At 43.0% G+C, this 15,170-nt stretch overlaps 1 protein-coding gene across 1 annotated transcript; it reads right to left on the bottom strand.

Moving 5' to 3' along the window:
• Window positions 1-7,338: 7,338 nt before the first annotated feature.
• Window positions 7,339-13,524, bottom strand: LOC113423641 (uncharacterized). Its single transcript, XM_026685132.2, has 7 exons — window positions 13,363-13,524; window positions 12,114-12,455; window positions 10,197-10,598; window positions 9,071-9,184; window positions 8,937-8,961; window positions 8,822-8,850; window positions 7,339-8,448 (listed from the first exon to the last, which is right to left on the bottom strand). The coding sequence occupies exons 1-7, from the start codon at window positions 13,430-13,432 to the stop codon at window positions 8,231-8,233; spliced, it is 1,200 nt and encodes a 399-aa protein (XP_026540917.2). The 5' UTR covers window positions 13,433-13,524; the 3' UTR covers window positions 7,339-8,230.
• Between the last annotated feature and the right edge of the window lie 1,646 nt (window positions 13,525-15,170).

Consider the following 15,170-nt stretch of genomic DNA (forward strand, 5'->3'; position numbering starts at 1 on the left):
TCTGCTTTGTCCCCCAGGAATTCGCTTCATCTCATCTCCAGCCCAGGAAAGAAACAAGCCAATTTTGCCTTTAGCTGAAATGATATGAAATTATTATTTTCCCCCTTATTCCAACCCAATTCAAGGAGAGTCTCAAAATTTGCCAAACTCGTTTGGCTTTGCCAGTTGGTTAGGTTGGAGGGAGATGACAGAGGGGGCAGAGACACAGGAGGGCCCATGACATGACGGTAGCATTCTTGGCCAACTCAAGGACAAAACCTTGAGACCCTTCGGTTCTGAGAAGGTCTTTTGAGCTACGGCTTGGTCAACGTGGCTTGTAAACCCCCGATGTGTGATTTATGCCGTTGCACAAACACAGCCACAAAACTCTTCTCCATTCCTCTTTGAATACCGGGGACAGCTCCTTTATTGATAGTCTATTGTTCTCATTGGAGCATGCTGCACGTTTGATCAAGGCAGCAGCCGGTCTTTTGAAGTTTGGAGGCCACATTTAATATCTTTTGCAGAGCCATATTGGGAGGGATGATGAAGAAGGCTGGCTAATCTCTTATTCCTGGGCCTTACTTTTCTTCCCTCCTTCTCAAAGGGGGGGGGCATTCGTGGCATTTTCTACAAGGGCTGAATCTGATCCAGATCCTGCGCTGTCTTTTTTGGGGTGCGTTTCTTGGGGAAGGACATTGGCCCCAAAGGGGGTCTTGTATTGGCAACATCTGGTGGCCTCTGGGGAAGGTTTGCAGAGTGGGGCAGTTGACAAGTTCCCTTTACCTTCTGGTCTGGAATGAAGACAGGTTTATGAATTGTCTCAATGCTAACTCATCTTTTTCATTTGTTGTAAGAAAAGGGGGGAATAGAGCAAACTAGAGTAGAGTAGAGTAGAGTAGAGTAGAGTAGAGTAGAGTAGAGTAGAGTAGAGTAGAATATAGAATAGAATGGAATGGAATGGAATGGAATGGAATGGAATAGAATAGAATAGAATAGAATAGAATAGAATAGAATAGAATAGAACAGAATATAGAATAGAATAGAATAGAATAGAATAGAATAGAATAGAATAGAATAGAATAGAATAGAATAGAATAGAATAGAATAGAATTCTTTTATTGGCCAAGTGTGATTGGACACACAAGGAATTTGTCTCTGGTGCACAGTGTACATAAAGAAAAAATAAAATACATTCATCAAGAATCATAAGATACAACATTTAGTGATAGTAATAGGAAGGAAGGAAAGAAAAAAACCAGGGAGGAAGGAAGGAAAGAAGGAAGAAAAGAAAGAAAACAGGGAGGGAGGGATGAAGGAAGGAAGGAAGTTCCTTAGCTCTGTTTCTTTTTCTTCTGATATCTTATCCCAAACTTACGTACTCAAACGTAAACCTAATTTTGTTCTGCAACTTCATTTAAAAAGGAAGAAGAATACTATGAAGCATAGTCTTGTGGACCAAGGAGAAAGGGTGTCTTTCACATAGAGAGCCAATACCTTTTCAAACATTTTCCCTCAAAGGGTCCACTGACAATTGCATCAGACCACATTTGTCCCGTTGGCCTGCATCCATGCCACAGAAGGAGGACAATCGGGGCTGGAGACAAGCCAGGAGTTTGGAACTACTGTGCTCTCTCCCAACTTTACCACGGCTTCGAATTTCATTGCCCACTTCGATCTCTCAGGGAAGTGTCACCCACACAGTGGCAGACTTTTCAATTAGTCTACAAGTCACAGATAACGGAGATGCTTTCCTTGTGAGTTATGGCCCCATATCTGTAATTGCCTTTTACTTCAGAACAATGTCCCTCCCCGATCAGCATTCTGCACACAAGAGTTCCAGGATGAGCTTCTGAATCTTTTGTTCTACAGCCAAGTTAGACTAGGAGCCTGAAACGTATTAACTTCTCTGCTGTCTTCCTTTGAAGTCAACGATATCCCCAGAACAATAGATGGCATCTGGAGAACCATAAATGGGAACCCTTGGAAAAACTCTCCAAAAGATTTAAGGAGTAGAAGACATCTAAACTCAAACTTGGTTGAGTTGCATTCAAATTAAGATTCATTAAAATAAAAATTATCAGATACTGTTAAATAATTAGCCACACATAATCATTTCTCCTTCTGTCCCATTAAGAGTACACTCTGGTGGCCATTTTTGGAACAGGTTGTGGGTCTCCAGGGCAGAACTATGTGGAGTTCTTTGACCCGTAGAGAAGACACCTAGGTAGTCAATGCCCCTTGAAGGATCTTGTTTATCATTGTAGGTCCTGGATGAACTGGTGGGTTTGGAAGCTAAGCAAAGCCAGACCTGGTTAATCCTTAAATGATGGTCTACTAGAAAATGGCCCATTTCTATGGAGATTCTCAGTCTTCCAGGTCATGGTTGTCCCAAAGGTGCTTTTTCAAGAGGCAACTGGACTTTCTTGGTTTTTCTTTTGAAGATGTTTCACTCCTCATCCAAGAAGCCTCTTCTTCGATGAGAAGTAAAAAGTCTTCAAAGAAAAAAACAGAAAGTCCAGCTACCTCTTGAAAAAGCATCTTTAGAGCCCACCATTTCTATACCTAGGAGTTTGAGCTTGACCTGAAGGAGAAGATATATTTTTGTGGTCAAAACTACAGCAGATAAGACATAGGCCAACCAATTCCAAACACAAAAAATGGACAATATAATCTCTTTTGGATATTTGGGACTAATCCCTGATCACCAGAGAGGCTTTCTAGACAAGAATTGTAATCCATCAACCATTCAGTTTTCTGATTTAAAATCAGGAGGAAAAGCTTCCTGATGGGTATTGTTCAATACTGGGACAAAACGTTCATCAGTGATAGGACTTTCCAGCTAAGTAGAACCTGGATATCAAATCAGAAGTTTATTATAGACCACCATATAAACTCAGTATCAAATCACATATGGGATATGAAGGAGGGCACAGTACTAGACTTCATATCACATTTCAGATCAAGGAAACACAATTGTGGATTTCTTGCATTGCTCAAGATGAACTAGGTGACCAGTCTTTCTGGTCTCCTTTGGGTTTTTACAGGAGAACGATCCTCAAGGAATATCCTTCAAATAAACATGGACAAGATTGTGCTTGTTTAATTCCTGCAAAGAATCCAGAAAGGCTTCCTGAATTCAGTGCTGCATCTATTCAATATGCAGTTAAACCCCTACAGAAAAAGGAAGCCGCTGTTGGAATGTTGGGCATAAAAATCATAGGGAATAAAGGATGAAACAATGACTGTCTCTCTGTCTCTGTGAGTTATACAGAGTTTATAGGTCATTGTATATTCTCCCCTTACTAGAGAGATTGCCAGGGAGAGCAGATCATTTGTATGTAGGCTTTCTCCTCCAGGACTCAAACCCAGCTATTACGCATGCAATGACAAAATTCTGTGTTGCTGCAATGTCTACAAGAAAATAATTGGTTACAGAATTATAGCTGTCAATTTGTGCCAATTTTTGGAGATAGAACCATCTTTGAAAAATGATATTTACACACACATTTATTGGCTCTCCACTCATATAAACCAGGGAGTGACCCTAACTGTTTGAGAACATGTATTTCTTAATAGAGATGTTTTTATCCACTATTAATGTATTATAATGTGTCAGCACTATTTTTTTATATATTGTAATAGTGATGTCTATTGCTGGTCTAAGACATTAATAAAGTTCTATTCTATTCTATTCTATTCTATTCTATTCTACTCTGTCTCTCCTCTGTGATCTACAGCCTGTTACAGCTGGCTTTTGGAGATCTCCATTTTTTTTAAAAAAATTGAAGTCCTCTCTGCTTAGTTACATATCCTTTTCATGCAGGTCCTCTCTGGTGCCTCTTGCAAGCAAACGGGGATCATGATCTCCAGAAATTTACAGCACCTTCCAAATCCAGTTCTGCTACCCCTTAATTCCTTGTGCAAAGCTCAAAATAAATTAAACGAAAGGCCAATCCTACTTAAAATTCAGGCTTCCTCCAGGGCTGCCAATTTACAAGTGAATTCAATAGTCGTTAAAACTCTAAGATAGCAAATATTAAAAGGGAATTAGCCTCCTTCGTCGAACACTTTTAGAAAAAAAAATCATTGCTAACTCCTAACTTAACAGTGTTTGACGCTGCTCTATGTTTGTTCTTCCTTAAGTCCTAAAATCATAGGCTAAGGATGTTTAACTCCAAATTCAAACGTTGTTTGTTTGGGGAAACTTGGGTGTTAGCTAGTCACTTCCTGTTCTGACAGGCCCTTTTCCGACAAATCAAACACAATCCAAAAGGAACAGAACCTTGTAATGCTTTTGCAAAATAATTAGCTGTGATAAGCACAAGCCTTGCCAAACTGTACGAGGCTTGCCAAAAGATAACAGACAAGAAATAATTTGCAATACGAGAATCTTCAAATACAAACTCAGGATACTGGAATGTCCACGAGGCTGGAGTCTCAAAACATCTTTGCCTTCTGCAAAGTACGTTTGTTTCACAGCTGGCTTTTATCTTCTTGAAGGGGGGGGCATTACCTTGCAGCCTTACTCCTGAGTCACCCACGCTGCTGTAGCTGCTCTCTTCTACGAGCAGTCCTGCGCGCATGAGCACTTGGCACAGGCTCCTTGGGAACCTCCTCATCGCTGCTGCCAGCCCCCACAATCTCTGAAGGCAGCAATCCACTCCCAAATGGTCCTGGCCCCTCATCTGAGTCCTCGCTCTCCTCAGCCATCCGCACCTGCTGCCGGCTAACCACAACACTTCCTCAAACTGCGGCCAAAGAATAAGCAGAAATTTGAAGCAACACAGTTCATGTTTCAGAAAGCAGAACTCTGCTTGATGGAAACTGCCCTCTTTTTCCTTAACCAGCACATTATTTTTATGGCCGACGCCTGAAAAATTGCTTCCCTACTAAAATTCTGTACGGCTGTACTTTATAGGAGAGACGTTTCCAGCTATCAAATTCTGAGTTCATGAACGCTTGGGCGTCTTCATGCAACATTTCAGTTGAAAAAGGGGCTATCAGACACCTGGTCTTTGACTAGGAATGATGCAGCTGAAACTAGTTGGCTTTCAATTCTTATTACTACGAGGGGTCAGGGAGCACCGGCGTGATATTTTCACATTTCAATCAAAGGGTTCTTACGAGCAAGCCTGTCCGTTGATTTCAAGTATTAAAAGTTCTTGCATGTTCTTGCACGTCAATAAACGGGTGTCTACATGTTGCAAAGGAGACTGTTTGGGGTTGCTCCTGTTTTCGTGGAGATGGTTGGTTCAATCACAATTGCAATTTTCCACATAGCAGGCTTAGCAAATTGCCATCAAAGGGTAGTAGTGGAAATTGCTGTAGATGTTTTCAGGCAAACCTTAAACGGGGATTAATTCAAGGACGAGGCTCAGCATAAATTTCAATTCAACTTTTAGTAAGGAAACGCATACAATGAGTTGCAAGCAACATGGGATTAAGGATCTCAGCTAGTTGAGAAGAGGATTAGAAGAATGGTCTTCCTGATTCCTGAGAAATTATGAAGCACACATCTGAAATTACTCTTGGAATAACAGAGTTGGAAGGGATGTTAGAAGACTTCTAGTCCAACTCCTGACTCAACAATCCTCTCAACAAATTGGCTGCAAACACTCAATACATCTAACGAAGGCAGCTTTAGCTTTTGCAACTTCCAAGAAAGAGTTCATGAGAAAGGATGCTACCAAATGCATCGAATGAGATCAACTTTATCTAACAGTAGTAATCTATCCAAATTTGCATTATCTACCTGGATTGCCTAAATTCTCCAGAAGGATTCTGGTATAGCATCCTTTCTCACTAACTCTCTCTTGGAAGTTGCAAAAGCTAAAGCTTCCTTCATTAGATGGGTTGAATGACTACACTAAAATAGGATTTACACTGGGATGAGTTGCTAAGTTAGGCATGTTCTGGATTGAATCTACATGTATTACACTCCAAGCACCTAACCTTACATTTATAAAAGCAACAATTTGTTTAGGAACACAAAATTTAAGATGTAAACCGTGAGCTCTTTCCTACAGTCAACACCCTCTCTCTTTTCCCACTCCAGTTAACTCCTAATCCTAACTCTTAGGATTTAAAGGGAATCATGGTGAGATAATTCCTCCAAAGGGTCTCTTTTTTTCAGTCCAAAAATGAAGACAGCCAATAAAATCCTAATGATTTATATGGAGCATTGAGACGGACCCTTTGGTTCAAGAATTGAACGTGACCTCAAGCAACACTCTTGACGTGCAAAATACATCTTCCTCGCCATTCTAAAAGTGAACTTGACATGGGTAATAAATCTCCTTTTTCTTCTTATTTAAGAATGACAAGTTTTGGAGATCAGGTGGAGAAAAAGCTACCTTTCTCTAGCTTGTTACAACTTCCCCCCTACCCAACCTTGGAAACCGACTCCATAAATAGCTACTGCAGATGAAGACCAACAGTGGTAATTTCAGATCTTAGTGCCTTCTGGCTAAAAGTCTGTCTCTCATAACAGACAAGGCTGCCATCTAATGGACCATCAATGAAAGGGGGAAAAAAAACACCCAACCGGCTTGCAAAGAATGTTTTAAACAGATGCTACACATGGAAATCCCATGTTTGGTTTGACTGCTTCAAAGAAGAATGAACTTGAAGATCTTAAGAGGTCTGAGTTGTCCTTGTAGGACATCGTAATACATCTTAACATATACACTGCATACTTGGGAAGCCTCCCTTAAAGGGATCCTTTCTATAACTATGTTCCTGAAAGACAATTTTGCACAAGATTCAAAAACAACAGAAACTTAAAACAGAAAAAGAGAGAGAAAGAAAAAGAAAGGAAAGAATAAAAGAAAAAGGCAAAAGAAAGATATCTAAAGAAGTGATTTTCAATCTTTTTTTTGCAGCGGTTACCAACATCAGAATTACTATCTCTACCTTCCCAAATGATATATCCTGATTGCCTTCTTCCCCTAAATGACCTCTTTTGAAGCAATGACTCCTATTCGTTTTTATCCATTGGCAGCAAAAAGTCCATAAAAGGTTTCCAATCATTCAATTATGGTTAAGACAAAAAGTCCATAAACGGTTTTCAATCATGAGGCATGAAGACCACTGGCAGTTAATGCTCCAAGCAGCAGGTGTCCCAAAGATGCTTTTGACAAAAGGCAACTGGGTTTTCTTCTTTTATTTTTCCCTTGAAAATGTTTCGCTTCTCATCCAAGAAGCTTCTTCAGTTCACCACTTGGATGAGAAGCAAAATGTTTTCAAAGAAAGAAAAACCAGAAAGTGCCTTTTGGAAAAAGCACCTTTGGGTCAACCATGAACTGGGTGATGGTGTGATGACCCGGAGTGTAACACAAACGTCACAAAATCCAAAACGTAAATAAATGTCCTTTAATGCCTCCAACTTGGCCCCACTGTTCAATAATGCTCAGCTGGAGATAAAACTTATTCAATAATAGTCTTCAAAAGAAAGCAATACAGTCTGAACTTAATGAGCAGATAGAGGCGAAATAAAAAAACACAAAACAAACTACAATGAAGGAAATGCCACAACGGACCAGGATACGGAATTACCAACTTCAAGGAGATAACAAGGCACAGTCTGTTGGAAGGACACCAACCAAGGTAACTTCAGCCCAAAATAACACACACTTTGCTTCTGGCAATGCTGTGTTGTAACCGTCTCTCTTATATACTATTCTCCCCAGCTGCAACCAATGAGGGGGATCATGGCCACTTCCTCTCTCGCAAGGTAACTTGTTTCCTTCTCCATTCCTCCCTGCATGTCCTAGGATGAAGAGGGGATGGGCCTGGTTCTTCCTCTGACTGCCCAGCCAGCCTCTGACCTTCCCCAGCCTCCTCCACAACCTCCGGAGCCACAGCTCCATTCCCTGTCAGCTGTTCCTCCTCTCCCTCAGAGTCCGACTCTAACAAGGGCATGACAGAGGGAGAATCTCCATAGACAAGCAGCAGCTGGGATTTTTAGCAATGGCACGGGTACAAAAATGAAAATGAAAATAAACAAAACATGGCCGCTCACATGGAAGTTGAAGGGAGGAGAAAAGAGCTGGGCAGATGTTCTGGAACCAGCTAATTCAAAAGTTTTTTTGGCGAAAGTCCTCTGAAGATGTTCTCCACCCGCTCAACTCCAGGAAGTTGTCCTAACATCTGCCATCCTCCAAACCATTTGACTTCACTTCCTGTTTTGGAGAATTGTCTATTTCCCCTGCTCAGTCATGCAAAGTTTTGGAAGGCAAAATCAGGCACTTCATACGCTGGAATTGGAGACCAAGGAGGGATCATTTTTATCCCTCAAAACTTTAGAATAAAGAGCTTCCACGTTTTCTCCTTGTTGCATGCTAGGAGCTGGCTTGCTCTGCTGTGAGAAACACACTGCAGAGGGGGCTTCCCCGGGACCTGTGGCTAGAGAATAAACCATGTCTTCTGCATTTAGGTCGTTGTGGCTGGAAACGGCGTACGGGGAACCTGGAAGCCAGTGGGAAGGAAGGACAAATATTTTTTCATTTTTATTTTTAATGTAAATTTGAGGCTGCAACCTGACTAGGTGAATGGAAGAACGAGCTGGTAAACCTGTATAAAACAGGTTAATGTATTTTCTGAACATTTTAATAACAAATTTTCTGAATTTGTATTAAAAGAAACCTTTTGCCTGTATGGTATTAGCCGATGCTTCAGGGAATTGTCAAAAGATAAATAGGCCTTGAATTCAGCACTGATTATATCCATTAAGTGGGCCTGTGAAATATCTCAGTATTTACATCCCAAATATTGAGGATATGATGTTCGTTTCAAAACCACCCTTTGAAATTAAATGTAATGGAAAGAAGAGTTGACTTACAATCTTCTGTTGCTACTGTAGTCTGGTCCCTAAATAAAACAGATTATTTTTAAATCATTTCAGGGTAAAGGGGGGAAAAATACAATTTCTATTCAACGGTGCGATAGGCAAATACCTTTGTTGATTTTCCAGTGGCTTTCCTGGAACGAAATATAATAAATATATATATAGTGAATTTTGTATATTTGAAATGCTTCTTCCCCAAACTGCAAGGTTTGACACCACCCTGGTCAAATCCTTCCTGGTTACCTTTTGCTTTTGTCTTGCGACACAAGAACAAAATTATCCCACCCATCAGAATCAAGGCTGCTGCGATGGCTGCTAGGCTGATTTTGAGGCCAACGTTTGAGCTTTGTAGCGATGCTTAAAAAAAAGAGAAATGAAAAATTCATACGAGATTAGTCTGAAAGGGGAAATGGACCCTTCAGGGCACGTTTTAGGAAGCATCGTTTCCAATCGCTGACATGGGAAAATATCTGAAGCAGAACGCCATAGAAGAAAAACAGTTATAACTCGGGGTTGAACTGGCGGGGTCCTTTGTGCTCTCTGAGCTTGGCTGTTTTCTTCTAGACATTTCATGACCCAACTAGGTAACATGATCAGTGCCAGAAGAGAGTGGAGCTGGTGAGGAGGAGGAGGAGGAGGGAGGAGGAGGAGGAGGAGGGAGGAGGAGGAGGAGGAGGAGGAGGAGGAGGAGGAGGAGGAGGAGGAGGAGGAGGAGGAGGAGGAGGAGGAGGAGGAGGAGGAGGAGGAGGGAGGAGGAGGAGGAGGAGGAGGAGGAGAACAACTACTGTGGGGTTCTTGCTGCTCTCTGAGCTTGGTTGTTTTCTTGCAGACATTTCATGACCCAACTAGGGAACACCATCATTGCTAGAAGGGAGTTGCAGGGGGAAGAGGAGGAGGAGGACTGTGGGGTCTTCAGTGCTCTCTGAGCTTGGTTTTGTTTGAGCTTGCAGATGTTTCATTACCCAACCAGGCAACATCACCAGTGTTAAAACGGAGTGCAATTTACTCTCACCAAAGCAAATGCAAAACACCTCCTTGCCCACAATCAATACCCAGATAAGCAGCGACCAACATCAAGGTTAAAAGTAGACCAAGAAGTCAACAACACCCCAGTGAAGGAAGTACCAACTCAGGACAACTAGCTAACAGTGAAGAAAAACATAAACAAGGAATCAGCAAGAAAACTGATACTGACAGGACAAGCCACTGTATAAAATAGAGAGCAAACCTCACTCTTTTCTAGCACTGATGATGTTACCCAGTTGGGTCATGAAATGTCTGCAAGGAAACAGCCAAGCTCAACGGAGCACCAATCAGCCCTCATAGTCAGAATTGGTGCGATGCTCAGTTCTCACCCTTTGTAACTCACCTTTCCTCACGTTCACAGATATCCTGCGTTCTATTGTCCATGTGTATCCTCGATTATAAGCGGCCACTACACAAAGGTAGTCTCCATTGTCGGCCATGGTGCTATTGGTGATTGTAACCACATAGGTCTGGTTTTGAGGTGAAATTGTGCTATTGATTCGTCGGCCTCTGAATGCATCATCAATACAGCAGTTGATATCGTAGAAGACGGTTAAGGCAGAGTAAGTGCCTTCATTTGAAGCCGAAAAGAGGCACTTGCTTGGTGTGGTTCCTTTAAACCAATACACAGCGAAAGTGGTTGTGTTCTTTCCCAGTTCAAACTCACAAGAGAGAGTAAAGTTTTGTTTTTCCTCAATGGAGACGTTTTCCTCTGCTTTCCTATGAATGTTTTCAGAACGCTGCTCTGCAGTGCAATTGACAAAAAAAAAGGTTGAGATTAGAGGCATGTTTTTGTTAAGTTATGGACCCACAACATTTTTGTCTTATTTGCTGTGGCCAGAGGTGGTATTCAGCCAGTTCTGACCGGTTCTTGAGAACCGGTAGCAGAAATTTTGGGTAATTTGGAGAACTGGCAAATACCACCTCTGACTGGCCCAGCCCCCATCTATTCTCTGCCTCCTGAATTTCAGTTGATAGGCTGGGCCTTCTTTGGTTGTCCTGCACAGGAGAACGGAGCTGGAAAGCAGGTCAGTGGGATGGGGAGCAGAGGTGGTTATTCAGCAAGTTCTGACCAATTCCGGAGAACCAGTAGTGGAAATTTTGAATAATTCGGAGAACCGGCCAATGCCACCTCTGACTGGCCCCGCCAACCCCATCTCTTCTCCGCCTCCCATTGAGTCCCAGCTGATTGGCTGGGTCTCCTTTGGTTGCCCTGCCCAGGAGAACGGAGCTGGAAAGCAGGTTAGTGGGGTGGGGAGGAAATGGGGATTTTGGAGTAACCTTCCCCTGCCACGCCCACCAAGCCACACCCACAGAACCAGTAGTAAAAAAAAATTGAATCCCACCACTGGCTGTGGCACTTTGCATCTTACCGTTGGGGTGCATTTTCTTCGATCCCAGGATCCATTTTTTTTTTCCATTGCTGTTTTGCAGGTTGGTGTAGTGCTTCGTCTTATAGCAGGGGTCCACAACCTTGGCACCTTTACGACGTGTGGACTTCAAGTCCCAGAATGCTGGCTGAGGAATTCTGGGAATTGAAGTCCACATGTTGTGGCCAAGGTGAGAGAACCTTGGTCTTATAGGATATCATTCTTCCTTTATGGTTGGCCTCTGTGTGCAAGTCTGATTTAACTTGTAAACTCTCTAGCTGTGGGGTCCTTGCTTCTCCTCTTCCTCCTCCTCCTCCTCCTCCTCCTCCTCCTCCTCCTCCTCCTCCTCCTCCTCCTCCTCCTCCCCCGTGACTTTCCTGCAAACATTCCCTGCAAATATTTCATTACCCAACTAGGAAACATCATCAGTATTGATGATTACCATCAAGGCACCTGTATATAAATAGAGAGCAAACTACACTTCCTTCTGACGATGTTCCCTAGTTGGGTAATAAAACATCTGCCTGAAAACCACGATGCCCAGAGAGCACCAAAAACTCTGCAGGTCAACCTTGAGCTACAAATTTTCTGTTAAAATCCTCTAGTTGGTTCCCAAAATGCACGCAACTAAATCTGGATCTCTAAACCAGACCTCTTCAGCAGATCTGCAGAGTCAAATAAATCAATACTTTTTAAAAAAATCCTCAGGTTTAATTTCTATTACAGCGAACATCAACACATATACCTTGCCTCCACCGTAGCTCTTCCGTCATTTCTAATTGCAACGGGGTGGGGGGGAGGCTCAGACTGAAACCTTTGAGGGTGGCTGATCTCAATCATCAAAATGACTTGGACTTCTTGCCAAAAAAAAATTTCAAAAAACTTCTCACCTTTTGGGCTCTTTATGATTGCAACAACGAAGAAATTGAAATCCGTGCAGTTCTCTTTTGAAGTAAATACAGGGTTTGCGTTTTGCGGGATCGGAGGGGTTTTGCACGCAAAAATTCCACCACGGTGGAAATTGCTCCAGGAAAGATTGTTGGGGCAGTTTTCGTGCTTATTTTTTGACGAGGAAGGACTGTGGCTCTCATTTTGATACCCGCACCACCTTTCGAATCTTTGCAGAGAGCTATTGTGCTGCCCGGCCCACCAAGCAACATCGCCTTGCCCAAAGGATGCATTGCAGTTTTGAGTCGTGGGTATAGTTTCATACTGGAGAAAGAAGGTGGCACCTGAGGGAGGAAAAACAGAGATGGACAGACAGAGCAAGCCTGAACTCCTGCCAGTCTCCAGTATATTCCCCCTTCCCCCCCCCCGCCCCTCCCTCCATGGATCAGTTCAATCACTCAGAATAGAGCTGCAAGGGACCTTAGAGGTCTTCTAGTCCAACCCCCTGCTCTAGGAGGAGACCCTATGCCATTTGAGACAGCTGGCTGTCCAGTCTCTTCTTAAAAGCCTCCAGTGATGGAGAACTTGCAACTTCTAGTTAATTGTCCTCACGGTGAGCAAGTTTCTCCTAAATTCCAGGTTGCTTCTCTCCTGGATGAGTTTCCATCTGTTGCTTCTTGTCCTGTTTTTAAGTGCTTTGGAGAATAATTTGACCCCCTTCCCCTTTCTGGCAGACCTTCAAATATTGGAAGACTGCTATCATGTCCTCCTTGGGCCTTCTTTTCTCTAGACTAGCCAGACCCAGTTCCTGCAACTGTTCTTCACATGTTTGAATCTTCAGGTCTTTAATCATCCTAGTTGCTCTTCCCTGCACTTTTTCCAAAGTCTCAACATCGTTTTTGGGGAGCGTGGTGACCAAAACTGGATGCAGCGTTCCAGGTGTGGCCTTACTAAGGCTTTATAGGGTGGTCTTAGTACCTCCCTTGATTGTATCCCTCTGTTAATGCAATTTAGGATTGCATTGGCTTTTTTGGCGGCAGCTGCACACGGCTGGCTCATTCCAAATAAAAATGCAGCAAGACCCCTTAAGGAGAGGCTGCGTCTTCCTCTTTGGCTCCAACTGCTTCCTGTAGATCCCACATCCTGAATTCCACTCCGTGACAAATTCCCAGTAGGAAAAAGAGACCTTCCCCACCCACCCACCCCACCCACCCAAGGAACCAAAGCAGGAGGTGGGATGAGAGCCCCTACCTTCAGCTTCTCTGAGCAACAACAGGAGAGGCAGGAGGCAGTGCGAGATCCTGGCTGCTAAACCAAACATCTCTTCGCTTCTCGTCTTCGTTCAGATCTCGAAAGCTTGCTTGAGTAAAGCAAGAAAAGGGGAAGTTGTGCCTTCACTGAAGGCCAGGAGGCCAAAAATAGGAGCAAAAGGAAGTGCACGAAAGCTCAAGAAACTGAAATGTTTATTCCGCTTTGAAAAAACGTCGAGGGGCTGGCATCATCACCACGCCCATGTTCTTTAGAAGAATGGAAGTCAGAACCATTGTCTGCTATGAGGAGGAGGAGGAGGAGGAGGAGGAGGAGGAGGAGGAGGAGGACTGTGGGGTCCTTAATGCTCTCTGAGCTGGATTGTTTTCTTGCAGATGTTTCATTACCCAACTAGATAACATCATCAGTGCTAGAAGGGAGTAGAGATTGCAGAGAAGAGGAGGAGGAGGAGGAAGAGGAAGAGGAGGAGAAGGAGGAGGAGGAGGAGGAGGAGGAGGAGGACTGTGGGGTCCTTATTGCTCTCTGAGCTGGATTGTTTTCTTGCAGATGTTTCATTACCCAACTAGATAACATCATCAGTGCTAGAAGGGAGTAGAGGTTGCAGAGAAGAGGAGGAGGAGGAGGAGGAGGAGGAGGAGGAGGAGGAGGAGGAGGAGGAGGAGGACTGTGGGGTCCTTAATGCTCTCTGAGCTGGATTGTTTTCTTGCAGATGTTTCATTACCCAACTAGATAACATCATCAGTGCTAGAAGGGAGTAGAGATTGCAGAGAAGAGGAGGAGGAGGAGGAGGAGGAGGAGGAGGAGGAGGAGGAGGAGGAGGAGGAGGAGGAGGAGGAGGAGGAGGAGGAGGACTGTGGGATCCTTAATGCTCTCTGAGCTGGATTGTTTTCTTGCAGATGTTTCATTACCCAACTAGATAACATCATCAATGCTAGAAGGGAGTAGAGATTGCAGAGAAGAGGAGGAGGAGGAGGAAGAGGAGGAAGAGGAGGAGGAGTCCTTAATGCTTTCCGAGCTCGTTTGTTTTCTTGCAGACATTTCATTACCCAACTAGGTAACATCATCAGTGCTAGAAAGGAGGGGATTTACCCTCTGTAGTTGGAGGGACCTTCCTGCTGGGATATAAGTTTACTTTGCAGTGTTTAGAATCCATAGAGACCAAATGCAGCTTATGACCATTCAAATGCCAAAGATGTTGCCTGGATCGGCCACTAGAGGGACACAGCAATATTTCTGCCCTTAACCTTGTAAAAGAATTTTGAGAATTGAAGTCAAGTCTTTCCATTAAATTAAGGAAATAGCAAATATTGTGTGCAGAAAATCCAGCCTGCATACAAACACCGGTTCAGAGGATTTTAAAGATTGATTTGACTGTTGAAATCAGAGGTTTTTCTTTTGGGGATTGAGGGACAAACTGCTGGAAAAAAAAAGCTACAGAATTTTCCCATTGTACATAACTGTGGAATGCATATATTGCACATTGTTTTAATGTACCAAGATGGGAACCCTGAGGGAGGAATGGTTGGTGAAGAGGATGGAACTTGCTGGAATGGCTACACTGACTTCCTCGATCAACAATAGAACAATATCTATTTTTTATCGGGACTAAGGGATTTTGGGGGGCAATATCTAATTTATGATTTATGGGGTTTTTTGTAATCAAAACTTTATTAAATTTCAAAAGACTATAAAATAGAAGACGCAAAGAAAAAGGATAACCGACAAATTAAGGAAGTGACAACAGCAACCAAAAAGCTACCAAAAAAGGGAAATTTTCTTTGATGATTTAA

Source organism: Notechis scutatus, chromosome 11, assembly GCF_049901735.1.
Source record: "Notechis scutatus isolate UNSWTSFEM ecotype Mainland chromosome 11, rNotScu1.2, whole genome shotgun sequence".
In the NCBI taxonomy this organism is placed as follows: Eukaryota; Metazoa; Chordata; class Lepidosauria; order Squamata; family Elapidae; genus Notechis; species Notechis scutatus.